We start from the raw sequence: 15547 nt of genomic DNA on the forward strand, positions 1-15547 counted from the left end.
CGAACACCATGATGTATTTAAATACCATATTGTATTTCTGTGGTTAGGACACAATTACGTGCAGAGTGATTTAAAAAAATAAAAACTGTATGACATTTACAGTGCACTTTCAAAAAAAATAGCATACATATCTGTTATAGAAGTGCAAACATTTACAATATTCAGTAGAAAGTAAAACATCAGGATGAAACATCATTGAAGTCACGAATGATTCTGAAGTACAAACACACAGCGTGTGAGAGATTCATCAACCAGTCCAGCTAAAGTTATAATTCACTGCCATTAATGCTTGAATATAGAATTGAAGGTACTTTTCTCTCGTTATAACCGTCACACCAGCTGACCACACTTAAGAAATGGTTTGACATCTTGCAAATTACACTTATTTGCTCTCCTGCTGAGAGTTAGATGAGAAGATTGAAACTCTCATGTCTATACAGTGAACATGAAGCTGCTGCTAGCAGCGTGTTAGCTTAGCTTAGCACAAAGACTGGAAACAGGGGCTTAACGCTACAGCTAGCTCCAAAAAGTTACTACTACCAACAATGAAATCTTATGTATTTTTTTTTTTATATATATACTTAAAAAAAAAAAAAAGAGCTATAAAGTGGTTCACAAAGTCAATTTTTAAAGCTCGGGACAAACAAAGCCCGGCTAGCTGTTTCACCGTTTCCCGTGTTTGTGCTATGCTAAGCTAATCAGCTGCTGTCGATAGCTTTATTTTAACTGCACAGACCATTGACTACAAGTCACAGACATGAGTGAGGTGTTAGCAAATATATACTTCTTGAAAAGAAACATACACACTTGAATAGAGACCAGAAATGGTTTCTTATCAGTTATCTTCATTTATAGACTTTGACTTCACTGTCTGAAGTCACTGGAATAACACAAAGTTCACTACCGTTCCGTTCAGAGGGCCGTGGCACAAGGATGTACAACCAGTTCTCTTTGAAACAAAGACCCAGTCAGTGTCAAACAAGTGTATCAAGCATAATCCAGAGCGTTATCCCACCTGAACTGTTTATGGTCCGTAATGATTCATGAGACCAAACAAGTCAGCCATGCGCCGGCCTTATCAGAGCCATCTTCTCAGGCTCATTTCCTTGTGACTGTCTCCCAAGCATTTCCTTATGATGTCTCCAATCATGAAATCGCCTTTCCTCATTAACTGTGAAATACTTTTTTTTAAATGAAACAACACAGAGTGATTAGTAATATTGTTCTAACATCTAACAAGTGATTGCTGCATGTTTGAATCGAGGCCGTCTCACACCATGAACGTCCTGGTGCTCACATATTTGCCTCCCCTGTGCTTGTGGCCGACGCTGGAGACCTTCCTGCTCGCGCTGCTCCTCAGTGACCCCCCCTTCAGCCTCGCGCAGCTGGCCACGCTCTCCGACGCCGCCCTTCCTCGCGCGTTCTCCTTCGCCACCTCGTCCTCGTGCTTGATGTTGTCGAGGTTCTGGCAGACGCAGGAGCGCTCCGGGGCGAAGGGCGGCTGGCTCGAGCAGAACCACTTCAAGGAGCTGTAGAAAAGCTCGGCGCAGCTGGAAACCGCCGATATCACCCCTATAGCGAAGTAGAAGCAGAGGAAGACTGTTTTTTCCGCAGGGCGGGAGGTGAAGCAGTCCACCGTGTAGGGGCAAGGGAAGCGGCTGCAGGGGAACTGGGCCTCCACCTTGAAGCCGTACAGCATCCACTGGCCCACTAGAAATCCCACTTCTGCCAATATGCGGAAGGCCACATTGACAACGTACAGCCTCCTCAAATGGAGCTCTTCTCTGTAGACCTGGCTGCTGGTTTGGCCGAATTTAGAGCAGGCGTTCCTCTTGTTGTGGTGATGCATGACATACATGAGGAAAACCAGGGACGGCGTGGCGATGAGGACGATGTGAAACACCCAGAATCTGTACTGGGAGATGGGGAAGGCCATGTCGTAGCACACCTGTTTGCAGCCCGGCTGGAGGGTGTTGCAGGCAAACTCCTCTTGCTCGTCATCAAACAGGTCGCTGGCCACAGTTCCCAGGATCAGTATCCTGAAGACGAGCATGAGTAAGAGCCAGAAACGGCCAAGCATCGTCGAGTGGGCCTGGAGGCTGTCAAAGAGGCCACCGAGGAAGCCCCATTCACCCATGATTGCAGCGCTGTCTTGGATACGGCTTCTAGGAAAATCTGGAGCTTCATCCACCTGTCCGTCTCTGCCTTCTCTGGTTGAAAAAAGAAACTAAAATGTATCTTATTGTCTTTCGTGACTCATAGTGAGACTAAACGGACCAATCTACAGGTCAAAGGTGGTTCCAAGGTTTATGCGCCCACAGTGGCGATAAAGGTTCACATTCAAAGGACCTGAAACCAAAAATAAAACATGATTACACCACCTGCAATTACAGCAATTTAAGCACATCACTAAAGGAGTCAAACAGGAACACTTGCCTATATTAAACCCCCTGTGTCTCCTTTTCTTTTGGTTTCATTTAACACGTCTTAAAGACAGAACAGTTGACCCCAACAATGGGATAACATAGGCTACTTTCCACACATCTGAACTTCGCTTTGAGACGTTTATGAGCACAGCCTCTATCCGCTACAAGCTGCAACTCGTGGAAGGCTGGTTGAGCCACTTGTCTCTCCGAAGCGTTCCTCGAGAAACAGCTTTCAAGAAGAAGCCAATGGCAGAAAATGACAACAGGTTCAGCCTAAAGCAGAGACATACGAAACCTACCCTCTCTGATAATCCTTGTGTGTCTTCTCCCAGTCGGATACAAACCAAAAGATTTGAACAAATAAAAAGTGTCCAACAAAGCTCATGTGCACACCAGCTTATATTCCTCTCTCTCTCTCCAAATGGCACGCGATTGAGGTTTGCTGAAGCTACATTTTGAGAGGGCGGCAACAGTTTCCTGCTACGTCCTAATCTGTACCCATCAAGGGTTTCCAGACAGACGCGATGTTTACCCAAGAAAGGCTCCGTCTTGATGAGCATTTCAAAGAGCTTCCTCAACAGCAGGAAGGACCTGTTTTAAGCTGTACCAGCAGCTTCCAGGGGGCACAATGAGCAACATTAGAACATGCAAATTGCATAAAGCACCCTGATTAACTGTACACGCAGAGTACTTCGTTCAGTGAGCTCATTGAGCGTAGAGGTTTGAAGTTCAGGATTCGGTATTTCATGCAAACAATAAAAAGATTCCTAGTAGGTAGATATATATATATATATATATATATATATATGGATCGGTCCATCAAGGAAAAGTTGTCTAAATGATCATAAACTCAACGTTTGAACACTCAACGTTTGAACACAAAAAAAAACGTCTTAGAAAGCTAATTAATTTACCATTCAAACTTCAGAGAGCGGACCCCCATTACATCACAGTATACATCTACCACATGTGTGTGGCGGACGCTCCTCCCTCACAAATCATTTGAAAACCTAACTTGTACAGACGGATGGCGGGTTTCACGAGTCAAAGCACAAGCAATACAAACAAGGTAACTTTATTTTTTTACTAAATATAAAAATGAACAGCCATTGAAATATTTACAGGACACAACAAAACACAAACAAGTGAACAAAAAAGACATTTCAAGAACTCCAACACTAAAACTAGACTTGCAACTATAACGCAGTCCAAGCACCAGGTGTGTATCCTTTTATTTTTTTAAAACTTATTTATTTTATTTCTACTCTTTGACAGAATGAACTGTTCTGCAACAATGACTCAGCTATTTTGTATCTTTAGGGCGGCAGATCTATCCAAGCCACTAACATAAATGCAACCATCCTTCAAGCGATAAAATCCAAGTAACATTAAATCACATGTATAACTTATTAAGAACATGTCTATAACACTAAATCTAAAACTGACTTGGCGAGTCAAATTTAAAGGTCTTCAGTCTGAGTCGGAGTCCATGTTGTAGGCGGCAGGTTTCCGGGCACGCTGGGGTTGGTCCCGCGCTCCAACGGCTACGGGAGCTGCTGCCTCCTGGTCGGAAACCTGGAAGCTGTCGTCGTCCCATTTCTTGGTTTTCTGCAAGAAGAGAGAAAACATTCAGCTCTAAAAAAGGTGTTCATTGTGAGTTACAATGACCTTTTTCTGAGTTCAGTAGTAGAAACTGACCTTGCTGGTCGTGGTTTTGGCTTTGAGACGAGACATGAGGTCGTCTGAGCAGCTGTCGGAGTCGTCACTGACGACCTGCTTTCGTTTCAGAACGGGTTTGGCCTTTGCAACGGGAGCTTTGGCCGCACTCTCTGAGTCACTGGACTCAAAGGACGGGACCTTCTTAGCAGCCTTGGTGGACACGGGTTTGGACTTAGAAAGAGCAGCAAGGATGGATGGCTGCTTCACGTCTATGAGAAGTTAACAGGAAAAAAGAACTCAGCAGATTAGGGAAGAATTACACTTTAGCTTTTGCTCTTACCAGAAATATGTGTACAACTAGTGTAACAGTTTAACTTTGATGGTGCAATTTTGACGAGGAATCCATAAAAACAGCTTTATTGTAACTCTGGAACTCTACCAATGCATCCGCTCTTAATCTGTGCGACATATAGCCCCTCTGAGCGGTCCCTAGTTAGTCTAATTACCTGCAGCCTTCTTAGACGCAGCTGGTTTCCTGGCAACAGGGGGTTTCTTGGATGCAGCCTCCTTGGTTTTGCGCTGAACTGGAGCCTTGGGTGCAGGCAACTGATCATCCGACTGAGCTGCAAAAGTGACACAAAGTGCAAATTAATTAATTCATTCATTAAAGCGCAGACCCGTGGTTCAACATGTCACCGGCTCATCACACGGGGTGTCCCGTGGAAATACTTACAGCTCGACTTGGCTTTAGCTTGTTTCACGGTCGTTTTCCTACTTGCTGTTTTCTTCCTGCATGAAAAATGACAACATTTGATTCAAGTTTAATAACGTGACAAAAAAAAAACAACAACGTGAAAGACGCTTCATACATCAAGTTGTTGGTTGTTTTAATACTCACGGGGGTTCTGGAGCTTTGGGAGAGTCCACGTCGCTGTCGGCCACGGGCTCTGGGATAAAGCTGTCGTCGTCGTCGCTGATGACGGCCCTCCGTTTTGGAGCGGCCTTCTTCCCCCAGTCATCAAATTCATGTTCACTGTCGGACATACTGTACTTCACCGCAGCTTAAGAAACGAGCAAAAGGGTGGTTCGATTTAGCAACGCTGCCACGTGAATCAGGGTAAGTGGTAGTTAGTTTTACTAAAGAACTCCCAGAATAGATTTAGTAATCAAACAGCTGCTGCAAAGATAAGTTTGGGGCGAATTGAGATAAGAGAGCTAATTAGCATCGCAGGAAATGCATTGGGCATCAGTGTTTTCATTCAAAATCCAAAACATTTCTACAGTGATTGCATCGTGTCTCGCTGTGAAAGATAGAATAGTGATGTGGCGAGTATTCGGTGTGTATGAACAAACTCTCTTTTCATTGGTGGGAAACATAACAATGGATACAACCATCTCCCTCTAAGCCATGTTAGTTAGTGGTGCGGCTCATCTAGCGGATTCACCTTTAGTTTTGCGTGCCACCTTCTCCCTCGGGGCGACCGCTTCCTCTTCCTCCATGTCGCTGTCGGACATTTTGGCATCGGACTCCTCGTCCGACCACGGATTGCTTTTGGTCTTCTTGGAAACGGGCTTGAACTGAAGAGTGCTCTGCCTGCCGCTCGTTGATGCTTCTGCAGAGAAGTGTGTTTCTTAGCCATCTATACTACAGTAGATACAGTATATAGCAACATGGATTCTGTCATATTTTACTGTAAAACATCACTTATGGTGGTCAAGGTTTTCGCTCATTTCTGCTGCGATTTTCCCCCTAAACCATCCACTGTGGGCGACGCTCAACATACACACATATCCCGTCTCCTACAAACATCCAGAAGTCTGTCATTGTGCCCATCTCGCTAGGAATGTGATATTCTTTTGCAAGCTCAAGTAGTATGGCACATCACCTGAGTCACTTTGTAATCGTGGTGGGGGTGTGGAGGAGTAATCGTGGGTAGATATAACAAACACCGTAAAGGCATGCAGCCCTGTATCTTATTTATCTAACAGGTGGTACGCTTAAAATGTATTAAACAAAATGTGTCAGGGCTGCCACTAGATGTCACTGAAGAGCCATTGCTTACCTGTTGCAGGACTATATTTATCAAAATGATGTTTTACTCACGATTGCTGAATACTTGAGAAATAAGTTTGTCATTTTGTTTGATTGAACTTGCTATGATATTAAAATGACACGTCAGAAGATAAATTGGACAGTCTGATGTGCTTTTCAAGAGGAAGTCTTTCCCCTCTGAACTGCTGCCAGTGGAACATCTTCAGCCGCTCACCTTTGTCCTTCGCCTTGGTCCTCGGTTTCTTGCTCAGTCGTGCGGCCAAGCCAACCTCCTCACTCGGCTCCTCGTTCTCTGCATCTTCGCCAAACTCCATCTTCACCACCAACTTTTCAGTCTACAATTTAAGAGAAATGAGGTCACGCTAAATGCTACTTTCAGTCGGGGAGTGTGCTGTACCAAAGTTCAAGACGCAGATATAAGACTTACAACACACAACCGAGAATCATAACCCTTGTCGAGTGTGATTTTTTTAAATCTGAAAAGTCCTACCTTGACTTTCTTGCTCCTCACAGCCTTCTTGTTCGCTTCAGCTTTCATGGTGCTGGTAATGCGCGGGACAACGCGGCGACCTTGCGGCGTGGGCAGAGTCTCCTGCTTCACCTTCATCGCTTTGCCTCTCCCCGTCCCCTTTTTAGCAACGGGCATTTTCTCCGCCTCTTTTTCTTTTTCCTCAACTCTCTGAGCACCGGGAGGAAAAAAAAAAAAAACACCAGAGATCAATGTGCATGCATGCTCATGTGGGATTGGCGATATGCCCGTTATGTATTGTGCAAGTTATATTGCCAATCCCTCTTCTACAACTGCGGTGGACATACGGTAAGTTGACCGTATGTGACTGAGGAGGTGCGCTTGTATGTACAGAAATAGCCAGAGTAGACAGATAAAGAGACAATACCTCCAGTTCCTCGCAGAAAGCAGCAAGGTCTTCCTTCCACAGGTCTGTTGGAGCCTTCTTCTTCAGGGTGTCCAGCTCTGTCATCTATAAAACAAAACGTTGGGTCAGAGACGTTTACGCGAGATGAACCGGTAAGATTACGGCACAGCTGGACAACACACCTTAGCATCCCTCTGTTTGCACAGCTCATCTTTCTTTTCTTTGGTCAGGTACCACATGGGCATGCTCAGCAGGTAGTTGTAGTCTGGCCCGCTGGTGTCCTCCTCCTCCTCTGCTCCTCCTCCCTCCTCCTCTTCCTCGATGGTGTCCACATTCTACGAGCACGAACACAAAACGTGTAATATTTGCTGCGGCGGAGGCGAATTCAAGCAGCTGAAAACCACACGATTCAAAGTCTCCTACCTTCTCTTGGGCCTGTTTCCAAGCCTTCACCGGGTCAGAGTCGTAGCCCATCTCCTGCAGCATGCGGATCAGTTCCTTCTTTGGCTTGTTCTCTAAAAGGTAGATGAACATTATTAATGTCATGTAAAAATACAAACTATTTATCTTCCTTGTTTCTACGCCTTTGTATCCTCTATAAAGAAAAAGTGTAACCAGTCACTAACCAATGACCAGGCTGCCCTCGATTTTCTCCAAGATGAACCGGGCCTGGTTTGTGAGTTTAGCGCTCTCTGCAGTCAGCATGCCGACCAACCAATCCTTTCTCAGCACGTAGTACTTCATCCTCAACTCAAAGAAGTCCTTGAAAATGTCCTGCACGGACTCGTACTTATTCAGGCTGCCCGCATGGTCAAACAGAACCTAAAAAGATATAATGATGGTCAGGTACATGAAGACTTGATCCATCCTCTCTGATGAAACATTAGATATATGTGGCAGCGGGTACCATAGAATTGCAAGTGAGGGTGTTCTGAAGTTTGAAGACTTTGTGGAGGCCAGCAGCCTCCGCCTCACTCAGCTTCTCTTCCGTCATCTTGACCACAAAGCGCACGGTGGTGTCGGTGTGGTATTCCTTGTAGTCTGTGATCAGAGGGGGGACCTTCTCTGTGCCGCCCAACATTGGCTCCAGCACGTTCTCCTTGTACATCTAGACATACAGAGAACCGCGTGAAATGACATACAGATGTAATTAAAAAATGATCGCAAAATGAATTCATTTCATCCTGGAGACAATGTTACAATCCGGAACACGTCCCTAATAAGTAGGACAAAGCTCGAGCGACTAACCTGCGTCCAGGATTTGACGGGCAACTCGGAGATCTCAATGGTGGTGGAATCAATGATGGCCACCTCTCCACTGATCACGTACTGGTTGTCCACCACATGCTCGAGTGCGCCTTTGAAGCCTTTGTAGTTTGGAAGCTGTGGGAGATAAAAAAAAAAAAAAGGCACCCTCATCGTCTGATTAGTCCAGCAAGGAGACACAAGACAGCGATCTCAGAAAGCAACGGCAGCCGTTTCCCTGTCCTCACCATGGGCAGAGGCTCGTCGCCGTTGAGCATGCGGTGGACGTTGCCGACGATCTCTCGAATGTCGTAGTTGGGGATCTTGCTGGCCCAGCCCGTGCCGATACCTTCGACACCGTTCACCAGCACCGTGGGGATGATGGGCAAGTACCACTCCGGCTCCACGCGCTGGTTGTCATCAACGTTGTACTTGAGCAGGTTGTCGTCCACAATTGGGAAAAGAAGGCGGGCCAGAGGGCTGGAAGGACAGAACAATTGGGAGAATTTTTAAGTTAATGGGAAACTAATCGAGACATTAACTCCTAAACGTGTGCATGATGTCTGTATCTTTAGATTATTTGTAGTTTGCAAGGAGGCGGCTGACCTGAGCATGGTGAAGATGTATCGAGGGCTGGCAGAGTCCTTGCCACCGTGCAACCTGGTTCCGAACTGACCCAGAGGCTGCAGCAGGTTCAAGTTGTTGCTTCCCACAAAGTTCTGGGCCAAACCGACAATGGTCATCATCAGGGAGATCTGAAACATTAACAGAGTTGAAGAGATTAAATCAACAGTATTAAAAAAGACAACCAAAGAAAGCTTCACAGAAAGTTTACAACAACAACAAAAATCATTGGCATTGTAAACATGTGTGGAACATAAACAGATCAAATGTGTGACGTCGTCTCACCTCTCCGTGGTGGTAGGCTGACATCTCAGCCACCGAGCCAGCCAACTGGGCCACCTTCACCTCCCGCTTGTCATTCCTCTTGAAGCAACAGAACAGCACCTTCCTCTGGCCTGGTTTCAGACCTGACACACACACACACACACACACACACACACACACACACACACACACACACACACAAACGCATATTAAACCACTCGCACACCTAGCAAACAGTTCTTCAGATTCACAAACGTGTTCTCGGTGATCATGATCGTTGTCACACACCGTCCACCAGGCAGGGGATGGACCGCTCGTTGTCAGAGTTGGAGAAAAGTACCAGCTCCTTGTTGACAAAGTCGTTGTACGAGAGGGACTTGGTGGACTGACTGTACAGGTACTCCTGTGAAGAGACGGCAAGATACAGTGAACGTCGACAGGAAACGGTAATAAAGCAGGTGAAATGCATCCGGTGTTGGGACGTTACCTCTGGCAGGTTGTGAGCCCTGCGCTGACGCCTGTTGACCATGAAGTTGGTCAGCCACACTTTACGCTCGTCCACTTTCTTCTTGCTAAAGGCCTGGGGGGGAAAAAAACAACAAAAAGACACAAAATCAGATATTAACACTCCTGAATAATGATATCCTCGTCAGGAACTTTGAGATAACTTATAGTACACCCTGTAATTAGTTTACAAAAGGACCTCGAACGTTTATGTGAGCCTCCCCGGGTGTACTATGAATTTCATTGGCTGATAAAGCCGCCATCAAGACGGGCGACATCTTACAAGGGAGATAGCTTCATCATCCTCAGGTCCAGAGTACTTGAATGGGATACGGTGCCTCTGCATATCACAGAAGTACTCCTTGGCTTCCTGCGATGTGCTGGTTCCCAAACCTGGATGGAGAAACGCCACAAAAAGGTTAGATGGAGCATTATAAAAAGACACAAGGTTAGAAGCATAACACTGGCCAGGTATGAAGGGCAGCTTACTTGTCACGTTTACTACCACACAGGGGTTCTAGAACAAACCTTTGTAGTATTTTATTTTCCAAGATTTGGGGTTGGACTGGCTTTCCTTCCATGCATTGTATTCAGGGATACTGTAGAAAGACAGCTGGGTTTTCTTATGAGATGCCTAAAGAGAGGGGGGAAAGGAAAGACGTCTGTTTGTTGACAAACTGGTAAAATAAGGACAGAATATGACCATCATAGAGGGTTCATGAAGAGTGAGATATTTTACATAAATTGTTGTTTTGACACCAGATGGCAGTGTTGTTGTAAGTTTAGGGAGACTACATATATATATGCTATATTCCCACATCGTATAGTGACTTTCGATAAATAATGAAATAACTTGTCAAACACAGATCGTGTGGTTTCAGTGTGAGACCATGCACCTTGATGATGGGGGTGATGAACTCTTCCAGGAAGTTGTGGCGCAGCAGGGACGGCCAGTTGTGGTGGATGAAGTTGATCAGAAGGCCCTTAATGTGGGAGCCATCTTGATCCTGTCAAAATCACAGCATTAATGTTATCAGTAAAGATGAATCCACTCTAACTTTTTACATGTAGCACCTAAATTGAACTGCGTGACAAACGTGAAAAGTATGTGCTCTATGACGGCACTAAAAAGCAGTAAAATAAGTTTAAATTTGATACACTAAACAGCTAATTAAAAAGATGTCCAAGATGAGAATAAAGACTCCCGTCGCACCTGATCAGTCATGATCATGATCTTGCCATAACGCAGAGTCTTGAGGGATTCTGGGTCGCTGTAGTTCTTCTTGTACTGAAGGCCGAGGATCTTAATGATGCTGTTGATTTCAGCGTTCTCCATGATCTGAGGAGGAAGGCCAAACAAGTTCACCCTCAGCTGTCTGCTGAACTAAATTACAGACGAATAAAGCTCAACACGGTTCTCTGATTGAACCCGTTGTTATGATGTGTTCCCAAGACATCGTCAATGCATCGGTGTCCATCCGAGGTAAATGCAATACAAAGCTCCATCGTTATGATATATGTAACCTCACCTGTTTGAGTGTGGCCTCGCGGACGTTGAGCATTTTTCCCCTGAGAGGGAAGACGCCATAGTGGTCCCTGCCGACCACTCCCAGCCCAGACACAGCGAGTGTCTTGGCCGAGTCTCCCTCGGTAAGGATCAGCGTGCAGCCGATGGAGTTCTTCCCGCCTGCCAGAGAACACGGTCATTGCAGGATGATAGCGGCTAATTTGCTTTCTCAACCAGACTAAGACTGTAGAAAAGAGAAAACTGGTAGAGTATACAATACCTGCATCGTTGGCATCGTCCAGTTTAGGAACCCCTTTGATTTTGGTGTGCTTCACACTCGAGCATTTCTTGTTTAGCTGAGTCTGAGCCTTGAACTTCACCCAGTTCATGATGCTTTCTACAATCCCACAGGATGTGGCCTGTGGAGAACAGAGAATGAAGATTTGTGATATCTGAGCGATTACACTTCTGAAAGTAAAAAGAAAAACCCAGTGCGAGTGATTCTTCATTGGCACCTGTTTAATGAACTTGTCACTGAGATGACACGTGGAGCCAAAGCTCTTCTGCTGCAGTGTCATGTTCTCTTTGGTCTGAGAGTCAAAGGTGGGGTTCTCGATCAGGCAGTTGACGAACAGACACAGGTGGTTCTTCACCTGGATGGAGAGGGAGTGGAGCATTCTCAGTTATGTTGTTCTGCTAACAGGAGACCAGCAATCCCTGGAATAGTTTCCAACCCAGCGAAGCTAAGATCCGAGTTCGCAATGAGATGACTGTACCTGGAAAGGCTTGACGGCCACCCCAGCCTTGTTCTTCTTCTTCACCACTTCAATGAGCTTGCTAACCACCTGGTCAGCAATGAAGTCAACGTGCCTCCCTCCCTGAGGGTGCAAAGGACAAACACAAGATCCCACTTACAGAATAAACGACATAAGTCTTAATCATAGTGACACAAAGTGGCCGTGGGAGAGCTGCCAAACGTGTACGAAGCTGCCAAAGGAGCCTGGACTCCTGGTTCAGCAGCTCTACGACGTGAATTTAAACAGGGCTTACAAATTAAGATAAAATGTAAATTGGCGCCCAGTATTCCATCACACTACTTAAAACTAATGTAATTATCGGTGTAGATTTGAGTTCACAACCCAGAGTCAATCCACCGCTCTGTTACACGGATACAATCGATGGCATTACCTTGGTTGTGGCAATGCTGTTGACAAAGCTGACTTGCTGGAAGCCTTTCTCGCTCATGGTGAGGCAGACCTCCCAGCGGTCGTTGACGATCTCGTGGAGCACGGTGAGGGCACTGCCGAGCTCGTCCACCCGGTCCTTCACATACATGTCCACGTAGCTGCGGAAACCTGTCAGCTGGAGTACACGGCTGGTCTTAGGCGTGAGCACAAGACGGACCCTCGACAGGCTTACGCAGTGAATAATGAGTATTGTGTTTATTTCTGTTTGCACATTTATGGCAAACTCTTTCATCAAAGCCATGTAAAAGTTTCAGATGTAAAAACAGTTTTTGAGAAATGCCATAATATTGAATTTAGTACTTTGAATGCAAAGAAGAAAACACATAGAAGAAAACACATATAACAGCATGGTGACTTACTGGCAGCCTCTTGCCATTGAAGAACACACGGACACCCTTGGAGACTCCAGCAATGTCGTACGCCCTCCTGGTCATCAGGGCCACGGTGTCTTTGTCCAGGACGCTCATTTTAAACTTGGGCAGGTCCGGCCTGAAGGTGATGCAAGTGTATTCCTCTCCGTCAAAGGGTTTGATGTTGGAATCCCCTGTCCTGCCCATGTTGTCATACCAAGTCTGTGGAAAACATGGAGATATTGTGAAATTACGTATTTCCCTTTCAAGTTACAATAATTAGAAAAGAGTACATGTGGTCAGCCTCCCCCCCCTACCTGCTTGAAGGTCTTCTTTGACTCTTTACAGGAAGTCTCCACAGTGAACTTTGTGCTAAAGATGTTGCAAAGCTTAGCACCATATCCATTGCGTCCACCTAAAGAAGAAGTATTGGTGTGAAGATGTGAGTTAGGACACCAGAGAAGCATAAAAGCACAAAACATGGCTGTAGCGTATGTATACAAAACCACGTGTGGCTTTAAATTACATTTCTGTTGACTACCCAGGTCTTATGTTCATAGTTTACAATGATAATGAAATATCTTTTTTGGAACGAGGATGTTTAAACTAAACTCTTACAATGGAGTCTATGTGATTATTAATAATGATTATAACAGACATTTTGGTGGTGTTTGCTGTAATTTCCCTTTCAAATAAATAGTTTGAATATAAACATGGGTTTTGTTTGAAAAACTGCACGTTGCTCAATCTGTTGGATTTTAGTGCAAAGTTGCATCAAGCATCGTCATCACATGACGAGATCTCTGCAGTTCTTATTTCAGTCTCACCGGTGACCTTCTTCTCGTCGTCATCATAGTTACTGGAGGTGAGGAGCTGTCCAAAGATGAGAGCAGGCACAAAGACCTTCTCCACTTTGTGCTCCACCACAGGGATACCCTTCCCATTATTCCACACACTGATGGTGTTGTTCTCACTAAAAAGAAGAAAAAAAAACACATTTCATCACGTGCTTCTGGGGATACCAAGGAAATCAGTGGAGCTGGATATGGGGCCATTATATCTTACAAGCAAAGGCACACTGTGGTGGGATCATAACATATTTGAAGATCTTAACTGGTCATCCAACATTATATATCACTCACACATCTATGTTGATCTTGATGATGGACATGCTCTTGTCCCTCTGCTTATTGTCAGCTGCATTCACTGTAGAAAGGGGGGGGGGAAGGGGCCTCAGTAAGGTAGGACCGCCAAGTGATGGCCAGCAATTTGTCTCTTTACATTATACACCATGTAAAGCTGTGTGAGCGGTTTACTCACCAAGGATCTCATCAAAGATCTTGTAGAGCCCGGGCACAAACGTCACATCGCGGCAGTTCAGTCCATCTTCCTCATCATACACCCACATTTGCTAAAGAAAGAAGTATAACGTGACCCATTAATTCTTTGTTCTCCTCATCAACCTAAACCTGATTAGAGAAGCCATCCATTTCAAAGACATAGCCATGTGAATGCTCACTTGGGTGACGGGCTCCACAGAGCCAATGTAGGAGTCCGGTCGGAGCAAAATGTGCTCCAACTGCGTCTTCTTCTGGTAGATCCTCTCCACTGACATGCGCTTTGGATCCTTCTTTGTCTTTTCCAAAGGCTTGTTTTCAAAGGCCTGCTGCGATTGACACAGGGTTATCTTTTGAGTTTTCTTGCATTGCATGGCTACGTCTATAAACATGCACAGGAGTTCTACTTGTGTTACAAGTAACCTCTGTACGATGACCAACAACATCTGCAACGACACTCGCTCAAATGGCTCCACATCCTTGTAATTACTTGAATCTTGAGTATTAATTAAATTAAATTAAATACTTCAGGAGGGCAGATGTTTGAACGTAACTGGTTACACACACACGTGTAGTCTATCTACACATATAAATATATAAATTACAATGTCACATTCCGAGTGAAGCTCCCCGGGGTCTTCCGGGACTGATTAACTGCAACATCGGCTAACGTTAAACTTCTGAATTCATGTCAACCATGATCCTAACGGTAAATGAATTCAACAATACTATAGCGTGTGCAACGCCATAGAGACGGGCAACTTTACTTCTTAATCGATTAAGGAAATAATGCAACGTGACGTTGGGGTTAACAATAGTAAACTAACGTTAGCCGGATGGTTTCTAAAATGTATTGGCCTACATCACATTTGATTTGAAGGGAGTTATTACGCGACTGATAAGGGCCAAACATTGTTATTTTCTTAACCAGTGCGTTAACGATAGTTCTATTAAAGTTGTTACTACCAACAAGCGTTAAACGGTCTTAGCTAGCACATTGTAACCGTTGCTAAGACGTTTCACTAACACTAACAGTAGCGTTAGCTGCTGGCTAGTTAGTTCCACAGTACGTTAGCAAGTTAGCTAGCAGCAAATATCGAAGTTTTGGTGAAAGTTACCTTCAGTGGTTCCGCCATTCTTCTTATAGTTACTGCCTAACCCTGATGCTCGCAATAACGTATTAACTATGTTTAAAACTGACTTTAGCTAAGAAACTACCACCTGAACTGTTGCCTGGCTGCACTACAACGGATCGTCTCTGACTAAATCAAGGACCCACTTTGAAAATTCAAAACTTGGAGCTAACCGCTCCCGCCAGTCTCATTGACCAATCAGACCAAGGGCCTGCTGACGTTTCCCTCCAATGAGCAACGCAGGACCCTCTTTTTTCAGGTAAACAACCAATAACCGACGCTTAAAGAGGCACGAGCATTGGAAACCCGCCCACATTGCGTCT

General features: G+C 45.1%; 2 protein-coding genes across 2 annotated transcripts; both read right to left on the reverse strand.

The window, feature by feature from the left end:
- Positions 1–576: 576 nt before the first annotated feature.
- On the reverse strand, positions 577–2741 carry LOC306713169 (gap junction delta-3 protein-like). The gene is made up of 2 exons (XM_079182805.1): positions 2726–2741; positions 577–2210 (listed from the first exon to the last, which is right to left on the reverse strand). Exon 2 carries the CDS (start codon positions 2135–2137, stop codon positions 1271–1273), a length of 867 nt encoding a protein of 288 aa, XP_079038931.1. The 5' UTR covers positions 2138–2210; positions 2726–2741; the 3' UTR covers positions 577–1270.
- A 744-nt stretch (positions 2742–3485) lies between these two features.
- top2a (DNA topoisomerase II alpha) lies at positions 3486–15347 on the reverse strand. Its single transcript, XM_079182369.1, has 35 exons — positions 15210–15347; positions 14274–14420; positions 14075–14165; positions 13897–13960; positions 13582–13727; positions 13072–13169; positions 12764–12976; positions 12346–12519; positions 11934–12035; positions 11673–11810; positions 11438–11576; positions 11180–11337; positions 10864–10989; positions 10547–10657; positions 10179–10284; positions 9934–10043; positions 9634–9726; positions 9435–9549; positions 9168–9289; positions 8865–9013; positions 8507–8738; positions 8262–8396; positions 7921–8121; positions 7640–7835; positions 7437–7528; positions 7196–7348; positions 7035–7118; positions 6629–6817; positions 6353–6473; positions 5531–5698; positions 4984–5146; positions 4819–4874; positions 4592–4708; positions 4125–4354; positions 3486–4034 (listed from the first exon to the last, which is right to left on the reverse strand). The coding sequence occupies exons 1-35, from the start codon at positions 15225–15227 to the stop codon at positions 3897–3899; spliced, it is 4695 nt and encodes a 1564-aa protein (XP_079038495.1). The 5' UTR covers positions 15228–15347; the 3' UTR covers positions 3486–3896.
- Positions 15348–15547: the final 200 nt, after the last annotated feature.

This window comes from Pholis gunnellus (genome assembly GCF_910591455.1).
Source record: "Pholis gunnellus genome assembly, chromosome: 21".
NCBI classification, from domain to species: Eukaryota; Metazoa; Chordata; class Actinopteri; order Perciformes; family Pholidae; genus Pholis; species Pholis gunnellus.